Source organism: Oryx dammah, unplaced genomic scaffold (genome assembly GCF_014754425.2).
Source record: "Oryx dammah isolate SB20612 unplaced genomic scaffold, SCBI_Odam_1.1 HiC_scaffold_11058, whole genome shotgun sequence".
Classification (NCBI taxonomy): domain Eukaryota; kingdom Metazoa; phylum Chordata; class Mammalia; order Artiodactyla; family Bovidae; genus Oryx; species Oryx dammah.
Genome location: NW_024080452.1, coordinates 446,187 through 460,790, shown reverse-complemented (window position 1 = coordinate 460,790; position 14,604 = coordinate 446,187). Strand labels below are relative to the sequence as shown.

The 14,604-nt window shown below is 39.4% G+C and overlaps 1 protein-coding gene across 1 annotated transcript in view; it reads left to right on the top strand.

Moving 5' to 3' along the window:
• LOC120860378 (dnaJ homolog subfamily C member 13-like) overlaps positions 1-12,487 on the top strand; it is a 155,661-nt gene extending 143,174 nt beyond the window's left edge. The window contains exons 54-56 of the mRNA XM_040236179.1: positions 394-537; positions 6,062-6,161; positions 11,621-12,487. Of these exons, the coding sequence (XP_040092113.1) occupies positions 394-537; positions 6,062-6,161; positions 11,621-11,727 (351 nt within the window). The 3' untranslated portion in view covers positions 11,728-12,487. The remainder of the gene's footprint in view (positions 1-393; positions 538-6,061; positions 6,162-11,620) is intronic.
• The last annotated feature ends 2,117 nt before the right edge of the window (positions 12,488-14,604 follow it).

The following is a 14,604-nucleotide window of genomic DNA, read 5'->3' as shown; positions in this document are numbered from 1 at the left end:
TACTGGCTATAAGCTCAGGTTCTGTTCTTCATAGGTCTAGATACAGAGTCCATTGCCACCTAGCTCCGTGACTGTTAAGGCCTTCATGTGTTGATTTTTCCATCAATAATAATTGTGCCTTCATCATTTAATTTAGGGGGATTAAGTAAAATAGTCAGTATATAACATTTAGAATAGTTGATGGAAGAGAATAAGATCTCATTAAATAAAAATGTCGTTATCATTAGATACCAACCCCTACCCCCAAATTCTGTCTCTGGAATTAAATTGGAGTGTCCTCTTCCAGGTAGGGTCCTGGGAGTGAAATTATTTCCTCAGTGGATGGCTTGCATGTTTTTTTAAAGCTTGTGTGTGTGTATATGCACACATACATACTTAAATATTTTCTTCTAGGCCCTGAAAGTAGATTTGGTCCCATACCTTTTAAAATTACTTGAAGGCATTGGCCTTGAAAATCTGGACAGCCCAGCAGCCACAAAGGCTCAGATTGTTAAAGCTCTCAAGGCAATGACTAGAAGCCTGCAGCATGGAGAACAGGTGAGTCTCCACAGAGGTAACTTTTATCTGTTAATTATGACAAGGCATTTTCGAAACCAGGGGTCTTGACCATTGGTGATCCATGCACCTCAGCTCAGGTTCTACTTAAAGATGTGCTTGTTGACCATAACTGGAACAGATCCCAAGATCACAAATGGACTAGCATAGCTACCTCATAAACACAAACCATATACTCAAATGGGGCTTCCCTGGTAGCTCAGTGGTAAAGAATCCTTCTGCCAGGGCAGGAGATGTGGGTTTGATCCCTGGGTCAGGAAGATCCCCTGGAGAAGAAAATGGCTCCCCACTTCAATTTTCTTATCTGAGAAATCCCATGGACAGAGGATCCTGGCAGGCTACAGTCCATGGGGTTGCAAAAGAGTCTGACACAACTTAGCAACTGAACAACAAATAGTCACCAGGAGGAGTCTTTCTCTGGATAGTGATAGTGTGTTGCACATTCTTAAGCGTAGAAGAATGTTGAAAATTTAGTGCTGATTAAGATTAACTTTCAATTCTAGAAGATATTGTGGAATAGTGATAACCACTTTGACTGACTCTACCTTAATACCTTTAAAAAGATACAGAATATCATTTTAGTTTCATCTCCTTCATTAGCACTTACAAAGTGTTGGCTATGAGCCCAACAAAGCCTCTTTTGTTGTAACTTAGGTGTGTATTAATTTATATCAGCTGGGCTTCCCTGGTGGCTCAGACAGTGAAGAATCCACCTGCAATTCAGGAGACCCAGTTTCAGTCCCTGGGTCAGGAAGATCCCCTGGAGAAGGGGATGGCTACCCCTCCAGTATTCTTACCTGGAGAATTCCATGAACTTAAACGAGCCTGGGGGACTACAGTCCATGGCATGGCAAAGAGTCAGACATAGCTGAGCAAGTAACACTCCACTCTACAATTGTTTCAGCTACATGTGCATGCCTCGTTCAAACCAGTTCAATAATTTTATTTTCCTCATTGGTTTTATTCTTAATATTGCTTCTGAGGAGTTCCTCATTCAATATTATTATATAGTCCATTTAGTAATGCTTTTTTTTTTTTAATTGAAGTGAAATTCACATAATGTAAAATTAACCCTTTTAAACTGAAAAATTCACTGATCCTCAGTACATTAACAATGTTGTGGGGCTTCCCTGGTGGTCCAGTGGTTAAAAATCCACCTGCAAATGCAGAGGTTGCAGCTTTGATCCCTGATCCTACATGTGGAGAATCCCACATGGCTCGGGATGCGCCACAACTGCTGAGACCCCCGCACCCTAGAGTACAAGGTGAAACCTGTGCACAAGAGAAGCATGCACACCACAACTAGAGGGTAGCTGCTGCTCTACAACTAGAGAAAGCCCACGTGCAGCAGTGAATATGAGCAGAGCCGAAAAAAAGTTACATAACCGCCACCTACCTAGTTCCCCAAAATAGTAATTAAGTAGTTATTTCCCATTTCTTTCCTTCAGCTTCTGGCAGTCACCACTCTTATTTTCTAGGAATTCTGGACATTTCACCTAAGTGGAATCATGCAGTATGTGACCTGTATCTGGCTTCTGTCTCTTAGCATGTTTTCAGGGTTCAACTGTGTTACAGTGTGTTTCAACACTTAATTCCTTTTTAAGGCTGAATAATGTTCCATTGTATGTATATGCCATGTTTACCCATTTATCCATTCATAGGTATTTGGACTGTTTCTATTTACTAATGTTCTTCTGTAGGTTTAAACTGACTTAAAGCTTTCCTTTAGTGAATCCACTGTGTTTGTATGTTCCAACTAAAGAAGTTATGCCATTTTCCCTTCTAGCAGACTTATTTTGAGCTGTTTGGGGTGTTTGAGCTGTTTGAGGTGAAAATAAAGAACAGAGATGGCATGTGCTATTGCAGTCATTAACTATATGTTTATTAAACTTACCTGTGGGTGTTCTGAATGCCAAGCAGAGGCATTCCTGTGTACCATGTGCCCCCAGTCATGCTCCCCTCAACTTGCCACTGGATTCCTGTTGATGAGAATTAACGCAGCAACTCTTGATAACCACCTTCCACTCACAAGGGAAGGAAAGAATTACAGTAGTTTCCAAAGTAGGACCTTCAGCACATTCACAACAAATCACTTTCACCACTGCTTTGCTCCAAAAGACAAAGAGTCTTTTGGACTCTCATGGTCCCCATGTGTATCTCTACTTTAATGCTTCCCATTATGTTATCTGGCACCATCTATCTCCTTTCCTAGACTGTAGGCACTTCAGGGACAGAGAATGTCTTTCTCATCTTTGTGTCCACTGTGGAACCCATGATTTGGGTGCTCCATAAATATTTGATCTGAACCTTGATATGTGAAAGATACCCTCTACGTTGGAATTTCCTAAGTTTTTTTTTTTTAATCTTTTTCCCAGAAAGAAACATGTCTTGCCTCTTAGTATACATGTACACACAAGTCGTCTATCCTGCGCATTTTATATGTGATAGACTGATGCTTTCTAGATTGTTCATTGTTGTTCAGTCACTAAGTCGGGTCCGAGTCTGCAGCCGTGTGGACTGCAGCACACCGTGTTTTCTCTGTCCTGCACTATTTCCTGGTGTTTGGTCAGACTCACATCCATTGAGTCAATGATGCCGTCCAACCATCTCATCCTTTGTTGCCCCGTACCCCCTCTCCTCCTGCCCTCGGTCTCTCCCAGCATCAGAGTCTTTTCCAGTGAGTCGGCTCTTTACATCAGGTGGCGAAAGTATTGGCGCTTCAGTATCAGTCCTTCTAATAAATATTCAGGGTTGGTTTCCTTTAAGATTGACTGGTTTGATCTCCCTGTGTCCAAGCAACTCTCTAGAATCTTCTCCAGCACCACAGTTCAAAAGCATCAGTTCTTTAGCGCTCTGCCTTCTTCATGATACAGCTCTCACATCCATACATGACTACTGGAAAAACCATAGCTTTGACTAGATGGACCTTTATCGGCAAAATAATGTCCCTGCTTTTTAATATGCTGTCTAGGTTTATCATAGTTTTTCTTTCAAGGAGCAAGCGTCTTTTAATTTCATATTTGTAATCACCATCTGTAGTGATTTTGGAGCCTAAATCTGTCACTGCTTCCACTTTTTCCCCTTCTATTTGCCATGAAGTGATAGGACTGGATGCCATGATCTTTGTTTTCTGAGTGGTTAGTTTCAAGCCAGCTTTTTCACTCATTGAGAGGCTCTTTAGTTCCACTTTGTTTTCTGCCGTTAGAGTGGTATCATCTGCATATCTGAGGTTGTTGATATTTCTCCCAACAATTTTGATTCCAGCTTGTGATTCATCCAGCCTGGCATTTCGCATGATGTACTTTGCATATAAGTTAAATAACCAGGGTGACAATATACAGACTTCACATACTCCTTTCCCAATTTGGAACCAGTCAGTTGTTCCATGTCTGGTTCTAACTGTTGCTTCTTGACCCATATACAGGTTTCTCAGGAGACAGGAGTGGTGATCTGTTACCCCCATCTCTTAAGAATTTTCCAGTTTGTTTGAGCTATACAGTATGATCTACATAGTCAAAAGACTTTCTTGTAGTCAGTGAAGCAGAAGTGAATTTTTTGGAATTCTCTTGCTTTTTTTATGATCCAGTGGATGTTGGCACATTGATCTCTGATACCTCTGCCTTTTCTAAATCCAGTTTACACATCTGGAAATTCTTGGTTCACATACTGCTGAACCCTAGCTTGAAGGATTTTGAGCATTACCTTGCTAGCATGTGAAATGAGTGCAGTTGTACAGTAGTTTGAACATTCTTTGGCGTTGCCCTTCTTTGGGATTAGAATGAAAACTGACCTTTTCCATCCCTGTGGCCATGGCTGAGTTTTCCAAATTTGCAGACATACTGAGTTCAGCACTTTAAAACACTTTAAAACAATATCAACCTTTAGGATTTTAAATAACTCAGCTGGAATTCAGTCACCTCCATTAGCTTTGTTCATAGTAATGCTTCCTAAGGCCCACTTGACTTCATGCTTCTGGATGTCTGGCTCTAGGTGAGTGACCATACCATCATGCTTATACGGGTCATCAAGACCTTTTTTCGTGTAGTTCTCCTATGTATTCTTGCCACCTCTTCTTAATCTCTTCTGCTTCTGTTAGATCCTTACTGTTTCTGTCTTTTATTGTGCCCGTCCTTGCATGAAATATTCCCTTGATATCTCCGGTTTTCTTGAAGAAATCTCTAGGCTTCCCCATTCTATTTTTTCCCCTCTAATCTTTGCATTGTTCATTGAAGAAGGCCTTCTTATCTCTTGTTGCTATTCTCTGGAACTCTGCATTCAGTTGTGCATATCTTTCCCTTCCTCCTTTGCCTTTCACTTCTCTCCTTTCCTCAGCTACTTGTGAGGCTTCATCCAACAACCATTTTGCCTTCTTGGATTTCTTTCTCTTTGGTATGGTTTTGGTCCCTGCCTCCTGTACAATGTTATGAACTTCCATTCATAGTTCTTCGGGCATCCTGAATGGCCTAGTGGTTTTCCTCAATTTCAGCCTGAATTTTGCAATAAGTATCTGATACTTTCAACCATAGTGACTTCTAGGTCTTGTTTTGACTGACTGTATAGAGGATCTCCATCCTTGGTTGCAAAGAACATAATCATTCTGATTTTGGTATTGACCATCTAGTGATGTCCATGTGTAGAGTCATCTCTTGGGTTATTGGAAAAGCATGTTTGCTGTGACCAGCATCTTCTCTTAACAAAACTGTTAGCCTTTGCCCTACTTCATTTTGTACCCCAAGGCCAAACTTGCCTGTTATTCCAGGTATCTCTTGACTTCCTACTTTTGCATTCGAATCCCTTATGATGAAAAGGACATCTTTTGGGGGGTATTATTAGTAGTTCTAGGAAGTATTCTAGGTCTTCATAGAACCACTCAGTTTCAGCTTCTTTGGCATCAGCAGTTGGAACATAGATTTAGATTACTGTGATGTTAAATATTTTGCCTTGGAAACGAACCAGGATCAGGTTCTGTTGTTGAAATTGCACCCAAGTACTGCATTTCAGACTCTTTGTTGACTCTGAGGATTTCTTCTAGGGTATTCTTGCCCACAGTAGTAGATATAATGGTCATATGAATTAAATTCACCCAGTCCTGTCTATTTTAGTTCACTGATTCCTTCTAACAGGTCACATCCATAGTTTGAAAGAGTGCTTTAAGTTTTAGCTTGAATTTTGCAATATTTTGTCCCCAGATCGCTTCCTCAGAAATACTTCATGAGCTGACACCACAGTTAGCCAGTTGTTACTATCACATGAATATCTTACTGCCCAAATTACATACAAACCAATAAGTCTGAATAGTCGAGTCCAAGTTTAGAGGGAAGACTGAGGCATTTCTTTGGGTCTGGTTTAATGAGATCTGCCTGGTGTAGAGTGTTTGATGAATGTGAGGTCTCGGTTCATCTTTGCCCCTTTCCTGAGTTGGCCTCTTTGGTTTGTCTTGGAAGTTTGCTTTTTTTAATCAACATCCAGTTTGTTTATGTTCAAAGAGTTTGTTTTACTTCCCTAGGTGAATGAAATCCTGTCTCGTTCTTCAGTCTGGAGTGCCTTCAAAGATCAGAAACATGATTTGTTTATTTCTGAGTCACAAACAGCAGGATACCTCACAGGTAAACCAAAGCACACCCAATTCTCTTTCCTAAGACATATGGCAGTAGCCATATGGACCTTCCTTTTGCCCTGTCTAGACTGAAAACAGCATTTAGACAGTTTTCCTAGATTCCTACTATAACTGCCCATCTTGGAGATGTCATGGACATGCAGTGGACCCCTGATTCTAGCCCAGACCACATACGGACTGTTGTGGTGTTGAATGTATGCTGACTGCAAAGCGGACCCTGATCAGTTTTTAACCCAGCTGATCCAGGATGTCATACTTAATATTTTGGGTATGGCTGTATTAAAATGTTTATCTTGAACATGCACATAAAGATTGGAGAAGTATTTACTCAGAATTATCAGTATCAGAAACATGATAGCATCATTCCATTCTGGCAGATTAATAGATTGAAGTTCTACCTATGCACACTCACATGTCAAATATTTTTTCTTCTAAGTTACCAGTGATTAATCTGTAATTTTTTTAAATATTTAAGGCTTGTATTCTCATGGGAGGAAATATATGGGTGCCATGAAGGAAAGGATATTTTGCTGCCTGGGGGTCAAAAGAAGCTCCAGATATTTGTCCATTTGGCACACTTAATTTTAACATAATAATTCTGAAATACTCATTTTCATATTGGCTCCTGTTTAAAAGCTTCTGTTTAAAAAGAAGGTCATAGCATTAAACTACTAAATGCTGAAAAATGAAATATAGTCTTCGGTATTAAAGTTTTATTTTGAAATTAACCTTAGGAATATTAAGTAGTTCTTGCCATTGCCTGAAATTATAGTGTATTTTTTAAAATGTCAGCCCTACAACCTCCTCTAACCAAAGATGATGTAGGTAAATTAAGAGAAAAAATTACCACCCAGTATTTCTCATACCAGTGTGATTGTTTTAATAATCCTCATCACTAGTATAGAAATTTATAAATCCTGAAGACTAAATCTTGAATAATCCAAAATAGGGACTGTGGAGAAAGTTTGCATGGTTTTAATTTTAGAATTGATTGTGACATTACTGCTTTTTTCTCCACTGTGACCTCTTTAATATTAATCCACTAAAATTTATAATCAGAGCTATAGAGTTTACAAACATGGGGTGCTGTGACTGCCAGCCATGTGTGTACATAAGAGTAGAGTACCATAGGTCTCCCTTCTCACTTTCCCATCACCTGCCCTATGTTGACTATGGAGAGAGATACCTAGAATATGGTCTTAGTCTCTTCCAGATCTTTCAAGCTGTAGCTTCTAAGTAGGAGTATGATCTCATAGACACACCAAGAACTTTACCTCTTTAAATTCTACCCAGAAAGTTTACACAATGCCACCTTTTTTGTATGTAAAAATTGTATGATTGAAAAATCTGCCTTATTTTTTTCTAGCTCAGAGTAAACTTACTTAAAATTTGACCTTGAAGAATAGGGAGATATGTAGGTTATAAGCATCCCTAGGAAGGCATCATCTGATTCTTTTGTCCTTGAGTGACCTCCACATCCATTGACCTTACTGGATGGAATAAAAGACTGCAGGTGGTCCTTGATGTACTAACAGCTGTGGGTCAAGTGGTCTGTGGTTAGAATACACAAGAGAGAGGGATTTATCTTTAGAGACCTAGAGTTTCTTTCAAAATCATTTGGGTCCTCAGCCCCACCCGGATTTCCTAATATTATAGAAAAAGTTCAGGGATTAAAAAGATCTCTGTCCTGCCTTTCTTTTTACTGGGATCCTTGTTGTGGCTTCTGAATGAGTTGTGGGAAGCAGCTTTGATGAGCTGTAGAGAGTGAAGGTTAGCAGCGGAGAAAAGGCTTCGGTTTGTGAATTTTTTCACATCCTTGGTCCAGCTCAAGAGGCAGAAATTCTAATAAAGCCATCAAAGTGAAGGGTGGTATAAATCCCACCCTGGAAAGGGCCTTGGGTTACTGTGTCTATTATGAATGTCATTGCTGAAGCCTGCAGTCACATCAGTCAACACAGGACAATCTGGACTAGTTCTGAGCTGTGTTGGCCCCCAGACTGTCCGGTTCATAGTGCATCATCAAGCTGGTATGTTCCTTTGTTGTGAAAGTACTGCCAGTTGAACTGATGTTTATTTATTGCTTGGGTTACCAATTATTTTTGTGTTTGAACTTTTCTGTTGATGTGTTGCGTGTCATTGTTAAAAGGGGCAAGTACTACTTATAATGATAAGAGCTCATTATGTGAATCTCCATGGAGTGTATACAATGTTGTATTGAATTGGAATTTTAAATTTACTCCATCCTGCCTTCAGTGTTGAGAAGATTCAGATTGTACCAAGCCCCTCTCTAATCAGTTTGCAAATAAAATAAGGTACTATGAGAACACAAGTCATCGCCAGCCCTTTCTTCTGATATGTGGACTTATTTAGGAGATGGAGATAAAGTTAATTACTATTTCAAAATAAGATTGGACTAACCAAAAATACATTTATGATTTTCTTCCTGGCTGCTGAGGAAATGTCATTCAGTCACATGCTCAGAGTTTGGAATAAAAATTAAAATATTCTAGGCCAGATTACTCAGTGTTGGTAAATTGAGACGGGACTGACTCCCTAGCCTGGCATATTGTTATGTCTTATGATAAAGGTTCATCAAAAGTGCCACGGGAACTTTACCCGTGGTGTGGATTAGCTGTATCTGCTCACTGTTCAGGGCCCTGGGTTACTTAACCATTTCTTAGGTTCTAGAAGAGCTTGGTGCTGACAAGCATTTCAGCAGTGAAAATCCTCAAATTTCCTCACCTAGGAAATCAATGGAGAAAGAAAAAACAGGGAAAGGAAGAGAAACAGGCCAAGGCAAAGATGCTCTTAGGAGCTGGAATTGGATGAAGAACTTTGTACTGCATACTTAATTATTCTACTTAATTAGAGGCAGGTAGGATAGTTAACTTGGCTTCCTAAGGTCATCAGAGGGAGAGAGGGAGTGTTTCTTGGGCCTCTCATCAAACTAGTTTATTAGATCTTTGCACAATTGGGTTTTTTATTGCCTTTTGTTTTTGTCTTTATATATGTCCAAGACTACACAATGGGAGCCATGTTAGGAAAGATTTCCTAAGGTCAGTGTCAGTTTATAGTAGGACACTGCTGCTAAGGCAGGGCTTCCTTTTTTTTTTTTTTTTTTTCAATTTTCCCCACTGAAAATCCCATGTTCATTTTCACCAAAGCCCACGGTCCTTTCACTACTCTACTATGGTAGCCAATTCCATTCTGTGGGATTCTTTGCTGATTTTTATCTTTTCTCTTCCCTCTTAAGTCCAGCAGCCTTACACGGTGTGCCGTGTACCCCATTTCTGGCAGGCCCTACTCTTTGCTCCCACATGTCTCTGGAGAAAACACTGCTCTATCCTAGCAGACTGTAGCTTCCTGCCCCTAGAAACCAGACATGTCTGGAAGAGGCCAGAGATGTGAGGGAGAGAGCATCTCAGACTTCATTTAAAGAAATACCAGGAATTGACCTGTCTTTCCTAAAGAGGCAAATGGTGGCACTAGAATTTGATCACCCCTGGATAATCCTTCAGGGTCCATTGTCCACAGTTTATATTTTAGCCCAGAGGTTCGCAAACTTTATCAGTTCACAGTGCTTTCATAGCTTAGTGATTTTTTTTCTTTTATCCCTAGACCAAAAGAAATAGTAATTAATTTTATTAATTAGTTACATTCAAAAAACTTGAGAGTAGTCGTACGGTATCCAACAGATGTCACTGTGTCTCCAGATTTAAAATATTCAGTGGTGTCCCAGAATTTTGCCCGAGTGCTTCAGCATGTAGTCTGAGAACTACGTCCTTGGTCCATTTTCTATGTGTAACACTCGTGATTTGGTCTCATAATCAATTCATTTGATGTGAGCAAAGTTGAGCCCACAATCAGAAGTGCTCAGGGACTATACCAATCTGTAGTGTTCAGGGGGTTATTCTTAAGGGTTTATTCCCTAGCAATCTTGCTGCTGCCTAGAGTCCAGAGTGGAACATTGGCAGGAAGTAATATAATGGTGTGGCACTGCTCTGAACTGCCTGTCAATGGGGTGTATCTCTGCCTGTCAAGGGGGTGTATCTCCTGTCCTCCCTACCGTCTCTCCTGAGCAGTCTATGTAAGGCCTGGTGTCCTGATTAATTGACAGCAGGGGTTGATAGATGTAAGCCCATCATGCCTTAAAAAGCAGAAAATCCTTAAGTTTTCTAAGTTCAAAGTTCCAGGTGCCTGGGCATTCCAGGTGGCACGTGGCAGTTCATGCAGGCTGAGTTGTCTCTGGCTGCGTGTAACCACATGCTACAGTGTCTGCTTTCTTCAAATCCTCAAGAGGTTAAAAAAAAAAAAAGATGAATCTATATTGTTCCCTTTTGTCCTACTTCAGTCCCTATTACACCTTAGCCTTTCAACCTGCTCTGCTGTTTGCACTTCCTTACAACTTCCCTTGCTGCTTATATTTCTTTTTTCCCCTCAGGTGTCTCTCCTTCCCTTCTCACTGGCAGCAGCCCCCTTCACCTCAGGAGCGGACTTTAGATCCGCTCTGCCAGGCAGCTTGCTAACTTCTGTGTAGCTCTCTGAAGCAGGTAGAGAACCATTTTGCTAAATGCATGCCACTTCCTCTGCCTTTCTAGTCCTAACCCTTCAATGTTCCCTAGCTGTTTGCTTTGTTTCCTATGATTTCAGCTAAAAATATTGCTCAATATGTAGTATTATGCTATAGTATAGTGTCTTTTACAAATACTTTGTACAGTTGTGCAATGATTCTGAGGTGTAATTAAATGTCCCTGCAGTGTTTTAAGTTAAACTAGAAGGCTAGAGCCATTATATGCTCATAGGACACATCTTGATAAATGCTGGGATAATGGCATTTTTATGCACTAGAGACTTAAGAGTCAAGACATATAAAACTAAAATACCTTTTCCATAGCATTCATGTTTTGACCTATGACTAGGTGTCCAGAGTTTGCCTTATCTTTCTCAGAGACCCTTGTTCATTTGGTGTTATTTGTTACAGCAGCTTTTTTGTTTTCACCAAATGAAAATAGGCTTAACTTAAGTATAGATGGAAGTGTTTTTGTTGTGAATTTCATCAAGTATGACTTTTGAATGAGCTAACTCAAGTACAGAGTTTATTTCCTATTTTTTTTTCTCATTTGACATTAGCTGTATCCTTCAGTGCCCAAGATATTTTTTTTAATGAACTTCCCAGATGTGAGAAGGGAAAAATTTTCCATGTTTCCTCACCAGTGTTACTGTCTAGCATAAATTTTGAAATGATTTTTAACTTTGTCATATAGTAAAGGCAAACCATGAAAATGGTGTTGCAGGTGTTTGTTAAGATTTCGTTGTATGCTTAGATAATCCTAATAGATTGCATCAGGTCCTTGTGATGGGATGCTTGACCTGGTTCTCACATTTTCATAAAGGTCCATGTTCTCACATGACTGCTCTTTAGAAGGTTTTCCTTTTTTTCTCTTGCAGGACCTGGAGTTGCTGGCTACCTTACTGCAGGGACATCCTCATCAGTCATGTCCAACTTGCCGCCTCCTGTAGACCATGAGGCAGGTGACCTTGGCTATCAGACGTGAAACTTTCATGAGAGACAATAAATGCTGAAAGGCCAGTGCCCTGTCCACATTCCTCCAGCTGATCCATTGAAGAAAACTCTTAACTGCCTTTCTCCTGGTTTCATGACAGTGTTATTCCTTTTTCTATAAATATATTTTTATTTAGGAAAAAAGTCAGTGATTCTAATTGTATCACGTTGTAAGAAAGCACTCTGTGGATCAACCTAAGTGGATACACAAGAATTTTTTTTCTTGATGTATGTAAGCACATTTTGTTCCTTTATATCTGTTTACAAGACTGTGAATCAAAAAGACAAAGCTTTCTTCCTAGTTTTTATAATGTTTTTTTGAATTAGTGTGACTGTGGGGTTGAACTGCAGTCTACAGAGATTGGGAAATCAAAGTCACTCAGCCCGCAGAAGGGCATCTCCCTCTCCTGCCTCAAGTCTGCCTGGCTGTTCTCCCATTGTTGAACACTTCTAGGTTTTATCCTTGCAGCTGTTCACTGGTATCCTCTCCTCGATCATTTAACCTCCTGAGAGCTCACAGTACACGTTGATATATATAACTGGCTTTACCAAATTGAATGAAAAAGGAGCTTGTGCAAAAAAATTTAAAAACAGATGTCAAGATGTTATGTAAGAGATTAGTGTAATTGTGAAATGTTCTATACATTATCAAATATATAAAGCTTTCTATATTGAATGTACATTATACAGATCATTCATATGTGTACATAAAATTTTAAAAATAAAGGGAATTGACTGCTTTGTTAATGATATCCATTCTAGTTTAATTTTTCCCTTTAAAGACTTTATATTTTTATTTATAAGATAGATTTAGTAGTGGTAGTAAACACAGACTTTGCCTCACATTTCCAGTATCTCATATAGACAGCTACATTGACATACCTGATCATTCTTAAATCCCTTCATTAATATTTCAGCACATCTATATTTCCAGGCACAGCATATCATTTATTTTTCACACAGTATTCAAGGAGGGGTCAAACTGTTAATAAATATAGTTTAATATGTGTGACACATTAATTACAATATTTTTAAGAGATTAAAGAGGGAGAGGAGGTTTCAAATAAAGATTTCAGCATTCAGGTCATCTTATGTGATCACAAACTACAAAGAAAAATATAAACATGTAAAATACATATAAGAACCAAGTTTATTACAGGGTTGGTGTGCAAGAAGAGCAGGAGTAGACACTTAATTCCTATCATAACTTGCTGATTGAAAATTTTACATCAGATTTATTATTTCTTAATTTAAAGATTATGGAGTAATAAACCCATGTAAATATTTTAACATATAACTAGGATTTGTTTCTAAAAGGCAGTAGTTTGTCATAAAAATATGTTCATTGAGAGATTCGAACAACTGGTTTTGAGTAGGTGTTTTAGGAGAGCATAACTCAGCACAATATATTTCCTTTAAATACTAAAGGAACATGGATATTGTGGATAATTATAATATTTAAAGATCAATTTAAATAAATATGTGGTTGATGTTTGAATATCAATAACAGCTCATCTTTATTAAACATTATGCCAAACATTTTATAAAGTGTTGTACATGCATAACTTCATTTAATCCTCAGAGCAAATCTCATTTGACATTAGCTATATTGCTGATATAATTCCCATTTTCCAGGTGAAGAATAGAAGCTCAGAGAGGCAACACTGCTCAGAGGCAAACTTACTGAAAGTCACATTATTAGTAAGTAACAGAGTAGGAAATCAAAACTTACTTTTACTTGACACTATTCTGAGCCACTATCTGGAGGTAACCATATAATATCAAATAGGTATATGTGACTAGGAAGAGTAAGTTGCTTGTTTTTCATTTTTAAACTGTTTTGTTATGTTTTTTTTGGCCATACTGTGAGGTATGTAGGATCTTAGTTCCCCAACCAGGGATCAAACCTGGGCCCCTTGTATTGGGAGTGTGAAAACCACCAGGGAAGTCCCCATTTTTAAACATTTTTATTGTAAACTTAAACAGATACAGAAAGTCTTACTGAAAAAATTAGTTTAATCAATTATTATTATAAGGCAAATCACCTTTGACCTCCCAGCCAGGTGAAGAACTTTGCCAGCCTTTCCAGTAGCCCCATCGTGTTCCCCAATCAGAATCATCTCCCCTCCCTCCAAAAGTGACCACTTGTCTGACACTTCCTTGTGTTCATTAGTTCATCACCCGGTGTGTACATCCCTGGACACCAGAGTGGTCTTGCTATTTTTCTTTTTAAAATTTCTTCGAGTCTGTTAATCTGGCTACCCTTCCATCCCTTTTCCCCATCACTTGTCTGTTGAAGTCCCCAGGAACATCTAGCTTGTTCATTTTCCCACAGTTGGAAATTGCTGATCAGACACTTCTGATGCAGTTCAGCCTTGTCCTCTATTCTCTTTGGGGGTAGAGGTTTTATCTGAGGTTTATGCATGGGGAGATTTGCCCTGAGAGGAAAAAGTAAGACAGCATGAGCCAGGTAACAGGAAAGTAAGTATAGAACATCTGGAGGGGTAGGATATTATGGTGTGGGTAGCATATAGGGATCCAAAGAGAGAACCTATCCTGAGATCCAGGGAGGAGCCGCTTCGGCCGGGTCCTGAGTGCCAAGCTGAGGCAATAGCGTCACAGCAGGCCTCAATGTGATTCACAAATGAGAGCTGTGCTTTTAAATAAAATGGGCTGTGATCAGTTTGGTGTGTTTGTTGAGGGGGAGGGTGGTGAGAAGTGGCAAAGCTGAAGGACACTAATAACACACAGCCCATCTCAGGAGCAATGCAGGGGACGAACCCTGAAATGGGCAGAAGACCACTCTTGGATGTCACCTGTAAGCCCGAGTGAGGATTGTCACTAGATAGTCAGCTCAAGAATCCTTTTC